Source organism: Myotis nattereri (genome assembly GCF_964212035.1).
Source record: "Myotis nattereri genome assembly, chromosome: 2".
Taxonomy (NCBI): Eukaryota; Metazoa; Chordata; class Mammalia; order Chiroptera; family Vespertilionidae; genus Myotis; species Myotis nattereri.
In genome coordinates, this window is record NC_138076.1 from 81,663,237 (window position 1) to 81,685,082 (window position 21,846).

General features: G+C 48.2%; 1 protein-coding gene across 2 annotated transcripts; it reads left to right on the plus strand.

Annotated features, from left to right (window-relative positions):
- Positions 1–11,294: 11,294 nt before the first annotated feature.
- Positions 11,295–15,760, plus strand: PCDH8 (protocadherin 8; the record flags this gene model as incomplete). Of its 2 annotated transcripts, none has more annotated exons than XM_081115243.1 (3): positions 11,295–13,934; positions 14,109–14,316; positions 14,801–15,760. In XM_081115243.1, 3 exons carry the CDS (start codon positions 11,295–11,297, stop codon positions 15,172–15,174), a joined length of 3,222 nt encoding a protein of 1,073 aa, XP_080971369.1. In that variant the 3' UTR covers positions 15,175–15,760. The 2 variants fall into 2 exon arrangements, with proteins under 2 accessions (XP_080971369.1, XP_080971370.1); XM_081115244.1 differs by having other exon boundaries at positions 11,295–13,643.
- Positions 15,761–21,846: the final 6,086 nt, after the last annotated feature.

The window sequence follows — 21,846 nt, forward strand, 5'->3', positions numbered from 1 at the left end:
ACTTCAAAAAATGTGAATATTAGATCATATTCATATCTAACAGGAGATATTTTAGTCCCTGAGTCTTTTGGATATTGGTAGTTATAAATAGAGTTTTGGAGGTACACAATGGCAATTATTTCTGTCTTATACTTAATCCCAAGTCCAGTGTTTGGCCTAAAATAGCCTCCTCCTTCTCACAAGGAGTTCCCTAAGCCATCTCCTCCTCTTCATAAGTGAGCTCCTAGAATCACATCCTCTCTCCTGGGCATTTGTCACTAAATTTATCACTAAAGTTGTGCAGCTACCTTCCCCACTGCCTGTAATGTCCTAGAGAGCAAGAGCTTATATGCAGTGCCTAGTACTGTGTACGGCACACAGTAATGAACTAAATTCTCCTGGTTCCATTCTTCCTAAATATTGCTTATGATCTCTTCTCTACTGAATACTCGGGGGGAGGGGGTAGAAAAACAAGCAAGCAAACATTTATTCACATTCGTGTTGTTCTCCATATTTGTTTAGCTGCCCTGAGTACTTCCATCCACATGATTGTGAACCCCTAAAAGCAGGTAATACACCCAACTGTAAAGCACTCCGCAGAATGTAGTTTCACACTCTGAAAGAGGCTTAGTAAAATGTTTTTGATCCTGGTAATTGGTTGATAAAAGTAAAAGCCGTAGGACTCTGATTAATGAAGACACTTTTGTGCAAGTTTTTTCCAAATATAAGCAAAAGGACATGTACTCCCATTACCAATAATCAATCTTTCACTCTTGGGGGGTTTCCTCACTAATTAGTCTAAAGCTGTAATTTAGCCTATACTTTAAGGAATGTGTCACATGAGAACACTTCTAACTTATTTTTGACCTTCCTTAAATTTAGAAACATGTGTGCCTTTGACCAGCAATTCTCCCAACTGCTATTTTCCTGATGAAGAAAAAAAAAAAGTAATAGTTTGTCCAAAACCTAAGAATGAGAAAGCTCACAGAACATGCCCTGGCACTCAGTCTGTTTAAGCCAGTGGTCGGCAAACCGCAAGAACCCCTTGAGTGTGGCTCTTCCACAAAATACCACGTGCGGGCGCACACGTACAGTGCAATTGAAACTTCGTGGCCCATGCACAGAAGTGGTATTTTGTGGAAGAGCCACACTCAAGGGGCCAAAGAGCCACATGTGGCTCATGTGCCGCAGTTTGCTGACCACTGGTTTAAGGGCTTTGTCCAGCTCTCCTGCTCTGTTCCCTTATGCTTGCCTTCTAATGGCTATTAGAATGAGCTCATTACCAGAACTTTGAAATGGACAAAGAAATGTAAGCAGAAGTGATGTTTGTAATATCTGGGTGGAAACTTTCAGAGCCAAAATACAATTTGCTGCATTCCCTCTTCCTTCTGCCGCAGCAGGAGAAAGTTGTGGATCGATGGTGGCTACTCCATCGGCCTGAGTCCCCATATGAGGACAGCATACAGCACATCCCCTAGCCCAACTGTGATGGACATGCAGAGTGAGCAAAAAATACACTTGGTGTTTTAGGTCACTAAGATTTGGCGGTTGTTTGTTACTGACGCACAACCTGGTCCATCCAGACTGATACAATTGTCCTAAGTTAAATAACTCCTACTCAGACTTAACATGCTATATTTTACTATTGACCCCTGAATTTCCTCCTAGTGGTCTACTCTGAATTGACCTCAGGGGACAGCCTTTCTGATCCCTACAGATCCCATGACTCCTCATCGTTAGAATCCCTCTCCCAAATATTCTACTCAAAACATTCCACTCCTAGGAAAAGCCACTCCGCTCCTTCTTTTCCAGAAGTCAGCAAAAGCCTCCACTGGGGTTTGATGGAAAGGTGTGTAATTCATCACACATCCTATATTGTTCCCTCCTCCCGGCTCCCAGCCCTGAAGGATGCAGGGCTCGACAGGGCCCCTTTGCCACTGAGGGAACAGGAGTCACCCAGTCGCCATGTTCTGACAGCTTGTCACATTATTTTTCCCTGTAGGGGCTCTGATCCCTCCATCTAACCCGCTTCTCAGTCCCCTGAGACCATGAGCCGCTATAGAAGGCTCCCCAGGCAATGCAAAGCAAGATTGATGCCTTACAAATGGCTGGCCGTGCCCGGGAGGACTCTCGGTTCAATGCATGAAGCAGCCTATTCTTCCCCATCTTGGATTCCCACACTGGACACCTAAGTGAGAGCTTGGATCCAGGGCAGCAAGAATTCAACCTTTATTCATCTCCAAACACAAATGACCTGCCACACTCCCCTAATCTCCCTCTCCCCTAATCTCCCTGGCCCTCTCACCTCACCCCTTCAAAATCTTTCTGAAGCACCCAGCCCTTCTTGGACTAACAACATGTGGTCGCTGTCCTTTGGACAGAGGAGCTGAAATCAAGAGAGGATTCAAAAAGTTTTGGGGAAAAATAATCATTTAAATATTGGACACAGAGCATCCCCTCTCCTAGTTTCACTTCCACCAATGTTCCTCTTGCACGTGGCCCCAGTTAAAGATGCAGTGTTTGAGGACTGCAGGCCGAGTAATGCTGCTAAAGGATCCTCAGCATTAATGCATCCCAGATCCCTGCATGTGTAGGTAAAAGCCTGCTAAGGATTTAGGCCTATGAGTAGGGCTTTGTGGACTTCCAGAGGCTGTTAAGCACTACATATAATAATGATTTTATCTAAATTCCCTGAGAGGCAACCTGGCTGGGTAGTTCAGTTGATTAGAGTGTCATCCAGATACGCCAATATTGTGGGTATGATCCCTGGTCAGGACACATACAAGAATCAACCAGTGAATGCATAACCAAGTGGAACAACAAATCAATGTCTCTCTCTCTCTTAAATCAATAAATTAAACTTTTAAATAAATAAATAAAAATAAATTCCCTGAGCCATAGACCAAAGCACCTCTGAAGGACAAAAAGACAACTGTAAAATTACCTAAAAATAAACGCTTCTAAAGTGTTCAGAAAAAAAAAAAAAAATCCCAGTTGAAGGGAATTGGGAGGCCAATAACTAATCCATCAATTTTTTTTTTTTTTTTTTTTTTTATCCCACATCTAGACTTTTTTTTCCCAAGGCCGCAGCCTGTCACCATGTAGTTTATCAGCCGTCACTCCATCTTGATGCTGGGTGACGTGAGATCAATGGCATAAAACTGTTCTCAGATCTACAGAGAAATATATAACACCAGGCTCCACTGTGCCCTGGCTGGCCCAGGGTCCTAGGACTCTGAGGATGAGGCTGCTATGCAGACTGCATTTCCATTTCAAAAGTGGGCTGTGACCCACTTAGAGCAGGGAGTTCAGCCACCAGATGCAAAGGAAGCCTGAGTCAGAAGCCTTCTGCATGACACAACAATGACACTGAAGAACAATAAGACTAGTTAATGATTAAAATAATCTCTGAAAAGGCTCTGGCTTTCTGTTTTAATTTCCTTTGAATCATGTGTAACAAAACTCAAAATTTTCAGCAGCATGGTTTGAGCTCTGAACTCAGTTAATCCACCCAGTTTATCTAGCTGCAGAACTCCTGCACATGGTTTGAGCAGAGATTTTTGGTTCTTTTGCTCCTTGATGAGAGCTCCTTTAGTTAACTAAAACCTCCTTTTTCCACCATGAACTCTGTAATCAAACTTAATTCTGCCTCACAGTGCCCATGAACCATAAGCAAGGTCCTAAGAGCCCAGGCTACATCCAATATCCCACACTTTCCAACCAAAGGGCTCCATAGAAATCTCCCCTGCCCCCCATACTCAAAGCTCAAATGATAAAGCAAATGCTGGCTCTCTGTCCACACCCCCAGGCCATTGCCAGCTGTGGAACAGCCCGCTCCAGCCCCACCACGACTATCTTGGACAGACACCCAACAGAAGATACACTGAGGTGACCCCAGTCTTGCTCCTGGCTGGACCCAGAGAAGCATCAGCTTTCTGAGCAAAAAGAAAATCCTCCCTCCCACTCCCATCCACCTACGTTGTCCTTGGAAAAGACATCAAAGAGGAAGTGTCCAGAAGGAACTGCATTCTCCAGACTGGTGATGGCTGGAGTACCACCTTACCTGCTCTCCCACACTGCTGGCTTCAGCGCCCTCTGGCCAAAGGAGAAACAGGACTGACATCTCAGGAAACAGTCCTCTGCCTGAACCCACAGGGGGCAAGGGCCATCTCAATGCACGCCTCTTTGCCCTGGATCTCTTGGGGTTCAGCTGGACCACTAACTAGCTGAGCAGTACTTTGAGAGAGTTGCCCTTCCCCTCCCTCTCAGATCAAAGTCCACCAGTTCAGACTTTCTGTTCCACTTCCTTCCCCTGCTCATCTTTCACCCTCCCTTTATCCTAATGCAGCGATTTTCACCTGGTGTGCCGTGGCACACTGGTGTGCCACAATAATTTTTAAAACATGCAACACTTGACTATTTAGTGATCAAAGGCACTGACTTCTTTCCCTTAGACTGTCAAATTTAAAAAATTACAACAGCCAACAACAATAGCTGTCTGGTGTGAATGAATCCAAATTACACTTTTTTCTGGTCAGATCAGCAAAAACTACATTTTTTGGTGTGACAGAATTTTAGTAACTAGTTTACATGTGCTGTGAGATGCAAAAGGTTGAAAATTGCTGCCCTAGTGAGCCTATTGATTTCAGGAGTGACATCTTTCAACAGCTCCACATTGCTTGAAGGACAAATCTAGAATTCCTTAACATGGGTGTGTAAAGCACCTAGCTGCCACTCTGGGTTTCTTCATCCCTGTGCCCCTGCCCAGCCCTTCATAACACCCTCCACCCCAACCCTCAGTCCTTCGTGCCCCTGAGGTTGCTGCTCCTTCAGGAGGGCCTGCCCTGTTCATCTCCACCCTTCCTCTGCCCTCACATCCCTAGCTAATTCCCACTCAGCCTTCAAAACTCAGCTCAGAGTCACCTCCCCCAGAAAGTTTCTCCTAAGCACCAACACCCCCCAGCAAAAGCGGGCCCCTCTCCTCTGGGCTCATACAGGCATGCAGTACACACCTGTACCACCGCTCTTGGGGCCTTGTGACATGTGTCTAGGTATTCCACTCTCCCAAAGACAGGGGAAGCCACCCATGATCAGCGACAGTGTGGGCCTTCCTCACAGCACTTCTCACGCAGATTGCTTCTCTTCCCTCTTCTGTCTCCCCGGTCTCGGGGCTGGCAGGCAGGGTCTCTGATCCCTTTTGTTCCTTTTTTTTTTCTCATTTATTTTATTTATTTATTTATTTTTAATCTTTAATTTCTTTATTGGCTAAGGTATTACAAATGTGTCCTCATCCCCCCATTAACCCCTAACTCCCCCCCCCCCCACTCATGCTCTCATCCCCCTGTTGTCCGTGTCCAGTGGTTTGGCTTATATGCATGCATACAAGTCCTTTAGTTGATCTCTTCCCCTTACCCCCACCCTCCCCTACTTTCCCTCTGGGGATTGATAATCTGATCGCTGTTTCTCTGTCTTTGGATCTGTCCCTGTTCATCAGTATATGTTGTTCTCTATATTCCACAAATGAGTGAGATCATGTGGTATTTATCTTTCTCTAACTGGCTTATTTCACTTAGCATAATGCTCTCCAATTCCATCCATGCTGTTGAAAATGACAAGAGTTCCTTCTTTTTTACCACAGTGTAGTATTCCATTGTATAGATGTACCACGGTTTTTTAATCCACTCATCTGCTAATGGGCACTTAGGCTGTTTCCAAATGTTAGCTATGGTGAATTAATCTGCTATGAACATAGGGGTGCATATATTCTTTCTGATTGGTGTTTCTGGCTTCTTGGGATTCCTAGAAGTGGGATCACTGGGTCGAATGGGAGTTTTGTTCCTTTTAAAAAATAAAATTTATATTTAAATTTATATTTATATTTAGAACAGTTTAGATTTACAGAAAAATTGGGAAGATACTAGTGTTCCCAAAAAGCTCCACACCCAATTTCCCCTATTATTAACATTTCACATTCGTATGGTACATTTGTTTCCATTAATGAACACTACTGATAGATCGTTATTATCTAAAATTCACCCTTTATACCCTTTGAGACAACATGGAGGAACCTGGAGAGTATCATGCTAAGTGAAATAAGTCAGTCAGAGAAAGACAAGTATCACATGATCTCACTCATATGTGGAATCTAATGAACAAAATAAAATGATGAACGGAGTGGATCCAGAGACATGGAAGCATGGAACAGAGTGGGAATCTTGGAGGGAAGGGGGGAAGGGTGGGTGGGTGGGAGGTAATCAACCAAAGACCTTGTATGCATATATGCATAACCCATGGACACAGACAATAGGGTGCTGAAGGCCTGGGGGGGGGGGGCAGGGCAGGGCAGGCTGGAGAGGGTCAATGGGGGGAAAGAGGGGACATATGTAATACGTTCAACGATAAAGAATTATTTTTAAAAATTAAAAAAAATAAAGTTCACCCTTTATTCAGATTTCCTTGGTTTTTTCCTAATGTCATTTTTTATTCCTGGATACCACATTGCATTCAGTCATCATACCTCCTTAGGGTTCTTCTTGAGAGTAGCAGTTTCTCCCCTCCAAATGATGGGTTGCTGTCCATTAAATATTTGTATCTGCAGGTGGCTTCAGTCATGAAACATGGGTTTTGTGAAAATAAGTGGTAAAAAAAAAACCGATCTATTGAAAACTCCTTTTTGTCATCATCTGATCTTAACCAGAAAGAAAGGTACCCAAAAAATTGTAAATGACACAAGGGCATGAAAGTTACTTGAACCCTCACATGACCATTTTCTCCTTCCTTTTGTATCTATACACCTACCACTATATCTATTAGTATTTCTAGAAGGAGAGGGGGAAATTACAAATGAATCAGACGGACAGTTGTAACTACAGCAAAGAAACAATCAGGAAATGGGGGGAGGGGTTCCTTTCTGAACAAATCCCTCACCTATAAAATAAAAGGTTTAAATTACATGACCACCGATGTTTCTTCCTTGTGCTTTAATAAGTGATAACTAACATGTGTTGGGGCTTCCCAAGCACCAGATACTGTATCTTACCTAGTCCTGAACACAACCTTACCAATACTATTATTCTCCCCATTCTCTACATGAGAGAACTAAGATACAGAGAGGTCAAGTAATCTGCCCAATGTCACACAGCAAATCCAGGGCAGTGTTCATATGTGAACCCATGTAGGATTCTCCCAGTGCCTTCAGTCAACAGCTGCGCTCCCTCTCGGCCAGTGGGCATCCCTGATCATTCTGACACAGAACACACAGATGGCTGAGTGGCCCAGGACCTGGGAAGGGTGCAGGGTTTTGAGCATCTGGTGCTGGCACCAATCCAAAATGAATGACTGAACAACAGTTACCTTCACCCCCAAATTGTTTCAATGTCTAAGTGCTAATAACTTCGGATCCCAGGAGGAGGAGGCACTGTGGTTTGGTGTAAACGTGTAAAAGCCATGATGTCAGTGTTGACAACCAAGTAACAGTAGGGGTCACTTTTTTAAAAATACAAAGTGTTTGCAGTGTAGAAAAGAGCTTGGTTACATTTCTGGAGCACAAACCGAAGCCAACCCACCACGGTTCAAACGATGGAGTGAGCCCGTAGGAGGAAAACCGACGGGCCCAGGACTGTTTCTTAAGTGAAAAGGTTAAAAAATAACCCCTCTCCCGATCCACCTTTTAGAATTACACTTTCCATCGAAGTCTAGTTCTCTTTCCTGGCAGATATAATCCTAATTAAAAATAAATTACATGCTGAATAGAACTTGAAATGGGAAAGATAATCCTATTACATATGAGAATGTATCCTGATTTTCTTGCCCGCTAAACTGTGGGAGATATCCGATCAGGCTGAGCCCGCCCTTTGTCGCCGCTTTGAAAACGCTGCTGAGCCCTAATCCGTCACGTGACGCCCGTGTCCATCCCGGGGTCCGCACGCGAGCTTCACAAAGCGGGCTTGGCGCGGGAGCAGACACCCGGCTCCGGGGGTCCGCAGCATTTGCATCCCGAGAAAATGCCGGCCATTGTGGGCCTGTGTTTGTTCTCAGGATTTCCAGACAGTTGCGGACGAGGTAGTTAAAAAAAATGGAGAGAAAGGGCTCCTTTGAGCCAGCCTAGGCCTTTGGTGTGATAACAAGTCGATTTGAGCGGCTTTGTGGGGCGCGATCAGCCCGGGGCGGCGGGTTCCTCTCCTGCCCCGGCTCCCCTGCCCCTGCCTCCCTGGACACGGAGCTTCCCCGGGGAGTTGCTGTGGACGCTGGTGCGCTATTTCACATCGCATTTCCGCAGCCGGAGGCTGCAGGCGGCGCGGCCGCGGCTCCCGCAGCTCGCGTGCCTTCACACCTCCGCAGCCGGCGGGGAGAGGCCTCCCCCCGCGCCCGCCTCGGCAGCGGGCGCTCGCAGCCCGGCTCCTCCGCTCGGCTCCGCGCTGTCCTCCCGGTGCCCCGCCCAGGGCTCCGCGCTCCCAGCTGCCCGCGCCGAGAGGCCCAGGCACTGGCCGAGGATAAAAGGCTTTGGACCTGCTGCGGGCCGCCCCACACCCCACCTCCCGCTCTTCACTTTGACCTGCCTTCCACCCCCCTCCAACCCTTCGCTCCCTCAAAACACGCCTGGTTTCTTTCAGTCTTGAGAATGTGGATGATGGTATGAAAGTGTTTGGAGTAAAAATATTAGGTAGTTCCGCTTCTCCCGCCAAATGAATGAATGAATGAATGAATGAATGAATGAATGAATGAATGAACGAACAGCGCTGGGCTCCCTTGCTCCAGTCCAGAACTGAGGCGCGGGGGCACAGGAGGCGCAGGTAGGGTCCGGCTCGCAGCGACCCGTGGCCGGGCTCTTGACAAGGGTCTAGCCATGGAAACAGCAAAAGACATCAGTTCTCTGCGACTCTGGCCCCACTGCCCTCTCTCTCCTTCCCCTCTTCGCCGCGTTCTGCGCTCAGCGGCAGCCTCGTGGTGCGGGCCTGACTCCCGGGGTTACGCGAATCGCAGCGGGAGCCGAGTTCTGAATCTGTTCAGGTCTGGGGCGAACCGGGAACAGAGATGAGGAGAGAGGGCGGGACCTGCGGGCGCCAAAGCTCACCAGCAGGCCAGGTGGGAAGGTTGCGGGGTTCAGAAAGAAGACAAAGTTCTAGAACCCCAGAGAAATAAATGTCTCTTGGGGAGAGAGAGAGAGAGAGAGAGAGAGAGAGAGAGAGAGAGAGAAAGAGAGAGAGAGATTAAATGGCTATTGGTAGGGGGAAATAGTGGAAGAGATGGCTGACAATTGGGCTCCTGGAGGGGGCGTCTCCTTTCCACGTCCCTGCGCGGCTGGCGTTGCCCGGCCTCCTTGCTTTTAGCATTTCCACGGCTGCAAAGTGGAAAAGGCGGGAAAGGAAACCGAGAGGCATGACAGCAAAAAGGAAATCCCCAACTATCCACCGCCCACCCCCAATCTCATAAAAGCTTTTTTAAAAAATTGATGGTTGGGGCTGCATTTTTTGCTCCCAGACAACTCCAAGCACCTCCTTTGTCCTCCACAACCCCCACTGTCCACCCAGCTCCCTGCTTGGTCTCCTACTCTGAGGAGACTCCTGTATCTTTTCTGGGAAAAACAAAACAAAGCAAATAACAGGACACACTCCCTCAGGTTTGAAAGATAGGATTCTGAGAACAGGACTACAATCAGGATTCAAAAGAATATTTACTGAAGGAAATTTGCTTATCAAATCCAGCGCCCTTTTTTTTAAAAAAAAAAAAATTCCTCCAGTGTGTGACTGTTACCTTTCCTCTTCCTAGCATATTTTCATAGCCTGCTCAGTAAAGCTCTTCGACAAGAATGAGTAAGAATTCCTCTTGCTCCTGCTTGGAGACCCATCTTCCTGATCTTTGGGGAAACTGGGGGTGGGGAGGATACCTGTGGGGGGCAGCCATGCCTGACTTGCCCAGAGTTTGGCAATACCGAAGCTCAACACTTTCCTAGGCAGATGGTGAAGTTCCCCAGGTTCGTGCCAGGTTTCAGCATCACGCTGTGATTTTGTTCTTCTGGAAGGGGATGTTTCTTCCCAGAGCGGCCCTATTAGGACCAAAAGAAAATCCTCTAAATAGGCGGAACAAGGCCTCAGGAGGGAAAGTTCTCTAAATGCACTTTAATAGGAGCCTGGTATTGTGTGGAATCCAGCGCCCTTCACCCTTTAGCCAGAGAGTATGGCAGTGATTGGGGATGAATAGAGGAACATAATGGATACATGTGGCGTTTGCTCATTATATTCACGTTAGCCCAACTCCACTGTGGAAACTGTTCAACTTTCTCTCCCCTTAGCTTGTCACCGTGAAATAATACAGACATTGGGGCCTCCAAAGGGATCGCCTGCCACGCCATTCTCTTTCCAGTGCTAACGAGGGCTTCATACGCCTTTGATACAGACTGATCTTTGAAACCTTTCCAAATCTCCTCAAGCTTATGCTAAATCCTATTTGGAACTTCTTTCCTTGCCTACTAGCGCCCAGGATTTAAGAAAGCCATTTGGACAGTGACATGCATACTAACACATCGCGGGGTTCTTTTCTGAAAGACAAGAAGCAACTCTGATCACCGGGGCTCACACGAGCAAAACACAATTGCGTATACAAATTTGAATAAAATCAATTTTCCCTTCTCCTTTGGGCTCCTAATCGAGAGGCTATTCAGGGCGCCGTGGGAAGCAGGGAGAGGAGGCGAGCCAAGCCTCGTCGTCGGGCAGAGCTAGTCTGTGGAGAGAGGGCTGCTAGCGCTTGGAAGCCTGCGAGGTGCAAAAGCAGGGAGTGGGTGGGGAGTCCTGCGCTACCACCAAGAAATCCCAGCGTGTTTGTTCTTAGATCAAGCAGCCGGCACCGGCAGGGCACAAAGAACAAAACCTGTGCTAACTCCCCTACACGCAGAAAAGGAAAAGCAAAAGGAGTTAAAGAAACAAAGGAAAGATTTCCTAATTTTCCTTTCTTGTTTTCCCCTCCAAGCCTTCCACATTAAAGGGATTGTCAGAGGCTGACGTAGGAGCAGCGCGAGGACGCTGTCGCCATTGGCTGCCTGGCTCCGGCGCTTTGCATATCGGCGGCTATAAAAGCGGAGGCGGCGCGCGGCGGCGCAGCAGCAGCAGCTAGGAAGGAGGAGGGAGGTGTGCAGAGTGAGGGCGGGTCCGCCGCACGTCCTCAGAGCCCGCCGGAGCCGCGAAGCTGCAGCCGCCAGACTCCTCCCGCACGGAGCTGGCAAAAGCGTGCTCCGAGGAGCCCGAGACTTAGGTCCGGACCTGCAAACCAGAGAGGAATCTTTTCTTCAGCATTTTGGAATAGAACTTGGGGCTGGCGGCATGAGTCCAGTAAGGCGCGGGGGTAGACCCTGCCTTTTACCTTTGCAGCTCTTTAGCCTCTACTGGGTGCTCTCAGTGGCCCAGAGCAAGACAGTGCGATACAGCACCTTCGAGGAGGACGCTCCTGGCACGGTCATCGGGACCTTGGCTGAGGACCTACATATGAAAGTGTCCGGAGACACAAGCTTCCGCCTGATGAAGCAGTTCAACAGCTCGCTGCTGCGTGTGCGTGAGGGTGATGGGCAGCTGACCGTCGGGGACGCGGGCCTGGACCGCGAGCGGCTGTGCGGCCAGGCTCCACAGTGCGTGCTGGCCTTCGACGTGGTCAGCTTCTCGCAGGAGCAGTTTCGGCTGGTGCACGTGGAGGTGGAGGTGAGGGACGTCAACGACCACGCGCCGCACTTCCCACGGGCCCAGATCCCCGTGGAGGTGTCCGAGGGCGCAGCCGTGGGCACGCGCATCCCCCTGGAGGTGCCGGTGGACGAGGACGTGGGCGCCAACGGACTGCAGAGCGTGCGCCTGACCGAGCCACACAGCCCCTTCCGCGTGGAACTGCAGACTCGAGCAGACGGCGCCCAGTGTGCCGACCTGGTCCTGCTGCAGGAGCTGGACCGCGAGAGCCAGGCCGCCTACAGCCTGGAGCTGGTGGCCCAAGACGGGGGCCGCCCGCCACGCTCCGCTACGGCCGCCCTCAGTGTGCGTGTGCTGGATGCCAACGACCACAGCCCGGCCTTCCCGCAGGGCGCCGTGGCCGAGGTCGAGCTGGCAGAGGACGCGCCCGTGGGCTCGCTGCTGTTCGACCTAGACGCGGCCGACCCCGACGAGGGCCCCAACGGCGAAGTCGTGTTCTCCTTCGGCGCCCGCACCTCGCCAGAGGCGCGCCGGCTCTTCCATCTCGACCCGCGCTCGGGACGCCTCACCCTCGCGGGACCCGTGGACTACGAGCGCCAGGACACCTACGAGCTGGACGTGCGGGCGCAGGACCGTGGCCCCGGGCCTCGCTCAGCCACCTGCAAGGTCATCGTGCGCATCCGCGACGTCAATGACAACGCGCCGGACATCACCATCACGCCCTTGGCCGCCCCGGGCGCGCCTGCCGCCTCGCCCTTCGCCGCCGCCGCCGCGGCTGCCGCCGCCGCTGCTCTCGAGGGGGCGGACACGACCTCGTCCACCGGGCCCGGGACACCAGAGGCCAGTGCTATCTCGCTGGTGCCAGAGGGAGCGGCGCGGGAGAGCCTGGTGGCTCTGGTCAGCACCTCGGACAGGGACTCGGGCGCCAACGGGCAGGTGCGCTGCGCCCTCTACGGGCACGAGCACTTCCGGCTACAGCCAGCTTACGCGGGCAGCTACCTGGTGGTGACCGCTGCATCCTTGGACCGTGAGCGAATCGCTGAGTACAACCTGACACTGGTGGCCGAGGACCGCGGCGCGCCCCCGCTACGGACCGTGAGGCCCTACACGGTGCGCGTGGGAGACGAGAACGACAACGCGCCGCTCTTCACGCAGCGGGTCTACGAGGTGTCTGTGCGCGAGAACAACCCGCCTGGCGCCTACTTGGCCACGGTGGCTGCCCGGGACCCGGACCTGGGCCGTAACGGCCAGGTCACCTACCGGCTGCTGGAGGCTGAGGTAGGCCGCGCTGGGGGCTCCGTGTCCACCTACGTCTCAGTGGACCCGGCTACCGGGGCCATCTATGCGCTGCGCAGCTTCGACTACGAGACGCTGCGCCAGCTCGACGTGCGCATCCAGGCGAGCGACGGCGGCGTCCCTCAGCTCTCCAGCAGCGCCCTGGTGCAAGTGCGGGTGCTGGACCAGAACGACCACGCGCCAGTCCTGGTGCATCCGGCGCCGGCCAACGGCTCCCTGGAAGTGGCAGTCCCAGGGCGCACTGCAAGGGACACGGCCGTGGCGCGTGTGCAAGCTCGAGACGCGGACGAGGGTGCTAATGGGGAGCTGGCTTTCGACCTCCTGCAGCAGGAGCCGCGAGAAGCCTTCGCCATCGGCCGCCGCACGGGGGAGATCGTGCTCACCAGCGATCTGTCGCAGGAGCCGCCTGGCCGCGTGTTCCGGGCCCTGCTGGTCATATCCGACGGCGGCCGTCCCCCGCTCTCTACCACTGCTACAGTCAGCTTCGTGGTGACAGCAGGCGGCGGGCGGGGGCCGGTAGCACCCGCCAGTGCGGGGAGCCCAGAGCGCTCTCGCCCGCCGGGTTCGCGGCTCTCAGGGTCCGGGTCGGCGCTACAATGGGATACGCCACTGATCGTCATCATCGTGCTGGCCGGGAGCTGCACGCTGCTACTGGCCGCCATCATCGCCATCGCTACTACCTGCAATCGCCGCAAGAAGGAGGTGCGCAAAGGGGGGGCCTGCCGGGAAGAGCGGCCCGGGGCGGCGGGCGGCGGCGCCTCGGCTCCTGGCTCCCCGGAGGAGGCCGCCCGGGGAGCCGGGCCCAGACCCAACATGTTCGACGTGCTCACCTTCCCTGGCAGCGGCAAAGCGCCCTTTGGCAGCCCCGCGGCCGACGCGCCCCCGCCCGCAGTCGCGGCAGCCGAAGTGCCGGGCTCGGAGGGCGGCAGCGTCACCGGGGAAAGCTCCTGTCACTTCGAGGGGCAGCAGCGGCTCCGCGGCGCGCACGCCGAGGTGAGGCCTTCTTCGGCTGGGCGCCCCGCTCCGCGCTCCGCGGACAGCCTGGGGGAAGAGACTGGAGGGGTCTGGGTGGGCGTGCCAGATAGATGCCTAACCTGTCGCACATGTTTTTTGTTTTGTTGTTTCTTGCCCAACCCTCACCCCCGATTCTCCCATCCACTGCTGCAGCCCTACCGCGGCGCCTCTGGCTTCGGAACGGAGCCGGCGCCCCCCGTGGCGGTCTGGAAAGGACATTCTTTCAACACCATCTCTGGCCGAGAAGCGGAGAAGTTCAGCGGCAAAGACAGCGGCAAAGGGGACAGTGATTTCAATGACAGTGATTCCGACATCAGTGGGGACGCTCTGAAAAAGGACCTCATCAACCATATGCAGAGTGGTGAGGACGCCTCTTTCCTTCCAAGTTCAGCATTCCTCCTCTCCCTCCCCTGTTGCCATCTCTCAATCTCTGTTGCCCAGGCCACTCCCTCTTCCCCACTTTTCTCAGTCCTGGAGTTCCAGACTCCGACAGGTCCCATACAATGAACTTTAAAAAGCAAGGTTGAGGCAGCTTCACCATTTGAATTAAGCACAGCCCCGCACTGGTAGGCAGAGGCAGGGGTGATGCTAGCGAGCCAACCGGCTTTTTTTTTGGGGTGGCGGGGGGGGGGGGGGGGGGGCGCTTTTGCTTCCAGCAAAAGAAGCTGAGCCAACTTGGAGTTAGGTGGCTTTGCAGCAATGTTCCTTCCAAATTTTCAGTCACTGGCATTCATCTTCATACAGGTTTTCCTTTTCAGCCACCCTAACCCTGTCTGACATACTGAAGATGGAGGCATACCAATCTCAGTAATAATCATGTTCTCTCCCTCTCTCTTTTATGTTAGGACTGTGGGCGTGCACGGCTGAGTGCAAGATCCTGGGCCACTCTGACCGCTGCTGGAGCCCATCATGTGGAGGGCCCAACACCCAGCCCTCCACACACCCACCAGCCCAGATGTCAACCTTCTGTAAGAGCACGTCGCTGCCTCGGGATCCCCTGCGCAGAGACAATTACTACCAGGCCCAGCTGCCCAAGACAGTGGGGCTGCAGAGCGTCTATGAGAAAGTGCTGCACAGAGACTATGACAGGACAGTCACTCTGCTCTCCCCTCCTCGTCCAGCAAGGCTCCCAGACTTGCAGGAGATCGGGGTACCCCTCTATCAGTCCCCACCTGGCAGGTACCTGTCCCCAAAGAAGGAAGCCAATGAAAATGTGTAACCCCATGCTGCATGTCTTCACACATATACAGGTCACTCTGAGAAGCCCCTAAGTTATTGACCGGTTTCAGTGTTGTATATATAAATATGCAAGATGTGCCTTAAAATGAAGTTGTTGGGAGCTATTTCCAATCACAGTAGTACTGTTTGGTATTTGCAAACAACAAAAAAAATGTAGTTAATGTAATTTTTATGAAATGTGTGCTGTATTTAATTTTTCTTATCATGCTATTGACTTTAATTTCACTTGCAGCTTGACATTTTCTTAGTGTTTTTAACCTGTACATTGTGTAATGTAATGTTTGTATATAATGAAATTTTGTTATATTTTTATATAATAAAAGCTAAAGTGGAAGTTATTGCCAAAGGAAATGTCTGTAAGACAAAAAACAAAACATGTTGGAATTCCTTAATGGAAATTTATCTTTTACCTAAAACAATCTAGTCTTTGAGAAGTTTTGCCTTGCCAAGTATAACTTGTATATCTTGAGTCTGTGGTAGATTTCAAGTTCAATGTTATTTAATTACATTTGGTTTTCTGTAAACCGTGTCACTTATAAGCACAGTAATAAAGGATTTGTCATGTGTTTGAAGAATCTGCTAATTGCTTTTCGTGAAGATGCCGATAGTCAGATACTCACAAATGATTTGAGTGCCAAAATTAAATCTCAAGAAAAAAAAATTTTAAAAAATAAAAAATAAAAAAAAAATTTAAACCTCGAATGGGCTGATTATTTGGGCATTGTTAGTATTCACAGCAATATTAAACCTGTGGGATTCAAGTATTGGAAAGCCTCATCAAAGTATTAAAAATATTTGTTGATTTTGTAAAACATGTGCATCTCCATAAACATTAGGAACTCTAAAAAATTCCTGCCCTTACTTATTCACGCAACAAATATTTATAGCACATCTGCCATAAAGTCAAAGAAAACTGTTTGGACTGTTCATTCACTAATTAAGCAAACATTGGTAGAGCTTTTACTAACTATAGTAACTTCTAGGAGCTGGTATTCAAGATTAGGAAGATATAGTCCCAAGGAGCTCTTAGCATATTATGGATGTTAATATAAAAAAGACACTCAAATTTATGGTGAAATGGCATGATGCTTAGAATTTGCTTTAAAATTTGCCAAATGAAATAAGATTGATAAAATATTGACCGCTGTCAATGCTAGCATGGGTACATGTGTGTGGGGGTGGGGGTAATCATATCAATCTATTTGTGTGTTTGTGTTTAAAAGAGTACATAATGGAAAGTTTTTAAGATCTATGCCTTATGCTCTATGCATTCATTTCACTTGAGATTAAAATGATAATAATGAGAGCTAACATTTACTGAACAAACTTTCATATGAGTGAAGCTCCTTACAAAGCACTCTGCATGAAATATCTCATTTAATCCTCAGTCTATCCCCATGAGACGGGAACTAGCATGCTCTCCATTTCATAGATTAAAAACAAACAAACAAGACAAGACAGACACAGTGAGGATAGGTAAAATGCCAAAAGTCACACAGGTAAAAAGGGGCCAGAATTAAACTCAAACCCAATTATTCAAGGCAAGAAAATAAAATGAAGCAACTAAAGTTTTTTGTTTTGGTCCTGGCCAGTGTGGCTCAGTTGGTTGGGCATTGTCCCATGCACCGAAAGATTGCCTCTTTGATTTCTGGTTAGGGCACATGCCTGGGTTGTGGGCTAGATCCGGGGTAGGAGGCGTGCAGGAGGCAGCTGATCATGTTTCTCTCTCCCCCTGTCCCTTCCTCTCTCCCTCTAATAAACCAATAAAAAATAATTAAAAGTTTCTTTGTTTTGTTTTTAACTTGAAAGAAAATCTTAGGTGGAAAAGTCCCAATGCATTGCCTTTACTGCCTGATTATTGTTTAGCCCTTTATATTTATGAAGTGCCTGTGTTCCTTTATTACTAATTATAGAGTGTGAGGCACTGTAATGAACAGAGGAGCCCTCAAAGCTGCCTGTTGAAGTCATAATTAAAACCAGTGGTGGCTCCAAGCTGAACAGCAGGGGGGGCACACACAAGTGCTTCGCCACCCACGGCCTATGAAAATTTGGTGGTTTCTACAGGCAACTGAGCTGAACCTGTGCCTGATAAGCTCAGATGCCCAGACCTCAGGGTCCAAAAGAAGACACTGGGTGTGGCCATGTTATCAGACAATTCTAGAACCATGATGACCAGCTGGTGTGGCTCAGTGGTTGAGCATTGACCTAACATCTAAAGCTTTATTCTTGGGCCGTCCCATCAATTGCAGAGCAGAATAATGAATAATCCCACACTGTAGTCTAAAAGTGTCCAATCTCTGAAGGTGTGTGCCTGCTTTAGTCCTTCAAAAGTAAAATAATGTCATTGTCATTATTTCACTTTATACTGTGTACGCTATTTCATTATTCCAAAAATTAGATTAGCAAAACCTCTGTGACTTCATTGTCATATTTTTCCCTTAGAGAAATGGCCATTAAAAGACATTATTTTTGCTTGGGACTTAAAAAATATCAAACACACTATTCAGTCCTTAAAATGTATTTTTAAAAACATAATAATAAAAGAGGGGGTGCGTGAGGCTCTTCTCTTCTAGCGGTCAGCAGCAGGAACCCTCAGAGAGACGAGCTATATAAAAGAGGCTTTCTGTTTTTCTCCAAAAATGTTTATTATCAAGTACATTTTTAAAAAGAATACTGCTTTATTAAATTGAGATAATATATATGCAGAAAACAGGACAATGCCTGGCCTACAGTTATAGCCACCAGATTCTCTCTTCCTCTTTCCTTGTCTTCCTTCAGAGCCAGTCTTTACGAGAACTGTCAGTGCAGCCCCACCCACTAAGGAAGAAGAAACCAAGATGAAACAGATTCAGGAAGTCTGGCCTTGCTCTGACACGTGTTTGTTCTCTTCACTTCTTCCACTTTTACTCATGTATAGTCAACACTCTACAAACAAGTGTGGCTAAAGTAAGAATCTCAGGCAAACCCACCAGGCTTCCACTATTATAATGGAACCACAAATACTTCTTTGGAGATACTGACAACCCTTGGGCACCTTTACTGTGAGCAATGGGACATGGGAAGGTCCTTGGGGAAGTGGGAGGTCACCTTGAAAGAGAAAGCTAAAGCCAGACTTTATCTATTTCATATTTTTATGTCTGGCCCCATTGACTTGGATGTTCTTGATACTTATAATAAAATATCCATCAAAGAAACCACTTCAAAAAATTAAAATATAAGTGGTTTCAACATCTATTAAAATTCATTGTAAAATAGAGCAAAAACAGGATGCATATCTCCAAATACAAATATATATGCACATGGAGAGAAAATATAAAATATATATAAAATCAGGATGAGTTCCATGGTAGAATTAGCTAAATATCTGGCTTATTTCACTTGGCAAATGTAAGCTTTCATCATTTAAAAATTCCATTTTAGTAAACAAGCATATTAACTTTAGTGAATTCAGTAACAATAGGATAATTGGAATGCTGTAAGTTTTGAAAGCAAACAGAAGCAAAGTAATACAATACTCAATGGGGCACTGTGCTTTGCAACAACTCAAAAGGGTTTTGAAAATACTGCTTAGTTTTCAATAGCTATGCAGTAACTCAAGAGAGTATTTATTATTCTCTTTCTTCAGAAAAAAAATAATCTACAAGGCAATTTACCCACAGGTTTAAAGTCACCTAAAATGTGAACAGCATGTAGGAAAAGACAACAGGCAGTTCTAAAAGCCATCACTGAAAGCACCGGATTAAGCATGCTCTTGTAGCAGGGGTGAGGGTGGGGTGGGAGGTTGGGTGGATCTTTACTCATTAACAGAGTACAGGTTTGGCCCCCACAAAACTTGTTTAAGGAATTTCAACATGTCAAAGTGAAGCCTGCATAATTTAAAACAGAATTAGGGAAATTTCATTTGCCAACTCAGTAGACACTAGACAAGATCATGGACTCAGCACGTCCAAGTCAAAATCATCCTTTCTTCTCTGCCACCATTACTCCCAAAACAACCCTTCTGGCAATTGTTTTAAACGCAGTTAACGGGACTGCAGTTTGTAGATCAAACCAAAAACACAAAAGACTTCACCATATTTCTTACTTCCACTCATCAAGGTCTATTTCTGCATACTGTTTAATTGTCCCTCACTCCACTACAGCAGATAGGACGCTCTGCCCATGTCCCCACAGTTGATCTCTGAGTTCACCTCAACTGCAATGGACACTTCCGGTTACACAATGACAGCCTCCATCTCAAGCATCTGTGTCTGCTGCTTGAGACTTGCTGAGGACTCGGGGTCCCACCAGAATTGGGGCCACAGAAGCTTGTTTGGCCTGTGCACAGAGCAGTCTGTACTGGGGATTTAAGACCTGCAGAGCCATCCCTCAGCCAATTAGGACAGGTGTTGGTGGATAGATACTCCCATTTTCCCATCCCTTGCAGGAACAATTTCTATCTCTTGAGGGTTTCAAGTGAATTTGAGCCCCACATACCACAGCAGTGACCCACTCAGGAACACCCCCTTCATTGGTTTCCTCCCTCCCTGTCTCACTTTCCTCACTGTGCTTCCTGGGATGCCCTGCCCCCAGGTCCTTGTTTCAGTGCCTGTTTTTCCAGAGACTATCCACATCAGGATGGCTGCATAAGAACAAGAATAAAGATGTCGTTTTTTAGTGATTACTGCTTCCCAGGCACTGTACCAAGCATTTACAATTAACTTTCACAACCTTCCCAGATAAGTACTCATTGAACCATCTTATATATGGGAGAGTGAGACTTGGAGAGGTAAGGTAACTTGCCATAGGTCATGCAGTTAATATTAGAAGGAACTGACATTAAATTCATGATCTGTCTGATACAGAATAAGGCCTACCACCTTATTTAAATTTTTATTGCTTCTTTCTTGGGCTCTAGCAAAAATCTCCTATCAGCCTTCCCTGGAGTCTCCATTCCATCCTCCACACTGCTGCCAAAAAGACCTTTTCTAAACATCTGATCTTGTCACTCCTCTGATTAATACCCTCATAACTTCCCAGTGCCTTTAAGATAAAGTCCACAGTGCTGTCCATGGCATCCAGACCCTTCTTGCTCTGGCCTCTGCCTCCCCCACAACTTCCCCACCCACAGGCATACCTGGTACTTCAGCCAGAAAGATCTACTTGTGTCTCACTTCTTCATCCCGGTCCTTCTGCCTGGAATAACATTTTATTACCTCTCACCCTCTCCTTACCCGACCCTTTCTCTTTTTTGGCCCTTTATTCTTATCCTTTAAGACTGCTGAAGAATCACTTCACCCCCTCCTTCAGCCAACAGCCAGACAGGGCAGAGTGCACCTCCTGTGTGCTTCCCTAGCACTTACCAAACTGAGGGTAATTGTTTTTCCACTTACCTGTCTCCTACACTGACCCATGAAATCAAGGACTGCCTGTGTCCTTCATCTCTATCCCTACCACCTGCTACACTGGCTGATACATAATAAGGATTCAATAAAAGCACTTGCTGAATGGAGTGATTCACTGAGCCAAGCACTAAAGGTCATGGTTACACACCATAGCCAAGAGACTCTGTATCTACAAATCAACATATGTCCCCACAGAGAGTTTGTGCTGAATATGCCTCCAAATAAAACATGACCAATAGATTTCAGCATCTCACCCACCCCAGCTAGCCTAATGACTCCAGGAGTGCCTGGAGGATGCAGAATTAGCCTCAGCCATACACAAGTCACCTTACCTCCCGAGGTTAAGCCCTCCTCGTCTTCAGGTCTCAGTGCAACAGCATCTTTTTAGAGACAACTCAAGAGATCCTCAGAAACCTCTGGGCACCAAATATCTAGAGATGTGATGTGGTCTAGTCCATTTTGGTATCTGAAGCCACGTGGCTTAAATAATCCAAATAATTGTCAAATCTTTGCTTGTGTTCTTTAAATACAACAAACCATTAAATTGATGAAAGTATCAAATTGCTTTCTATGCTAAGTGTTGGATATTAGTCTCTTATCATATTAGGATTTTGTCTGGTTTGCCAAATCTTCTTCCTATCAATTCTAGGGAAGTCGCTGTTGAGGGATGACGATTTGATTCTAATGAATGTCATTAAATCATCAGAGAAAAGGCTGGACTATTGGAGGTGATGGGTAAGGGGGTAGGGATAGAATCTCAATATTATTCAGCAACTGCCTTTCAGCTACCACTTAAGCTGGTTGTGATTAATTCTGCTAATCTGCCAAAAGCCCGCAATCATCCGTCTCACTGGAGGTCTGAGGGGCAATCCCCGGGCTATGTCTGCATATGAAAGTTAGTCAAAATCACATTCTACATGTAACTACTTAGATATTCAGGTATCCATATGGGACTCTTAAGTCCTGCTCTACCTGATTTTCAAATGATAGAAAGTTCCGCACAATAGCTTTTATTCCAGTTGGCTTGTAAGAGCACCCTCCAGTTTTCTGAGAAGAGCCACAATAATTCCTGCTTTTCTGGTTGGATGCTTGACTGATCTAGGAGACTAGGTCTATCATTTTCTCCTTGTATGGTATAAAGCCCAACTCCTGTGCCTGTGACAACTGATTTGTTGTAAGGTATTTTCCAAAGCACTTTTTAAAATATACTGCTCACAGTGACAGCCCTCTGAGAGCAGATTATAAGTAGGCCCATCTTACAGAGAGGG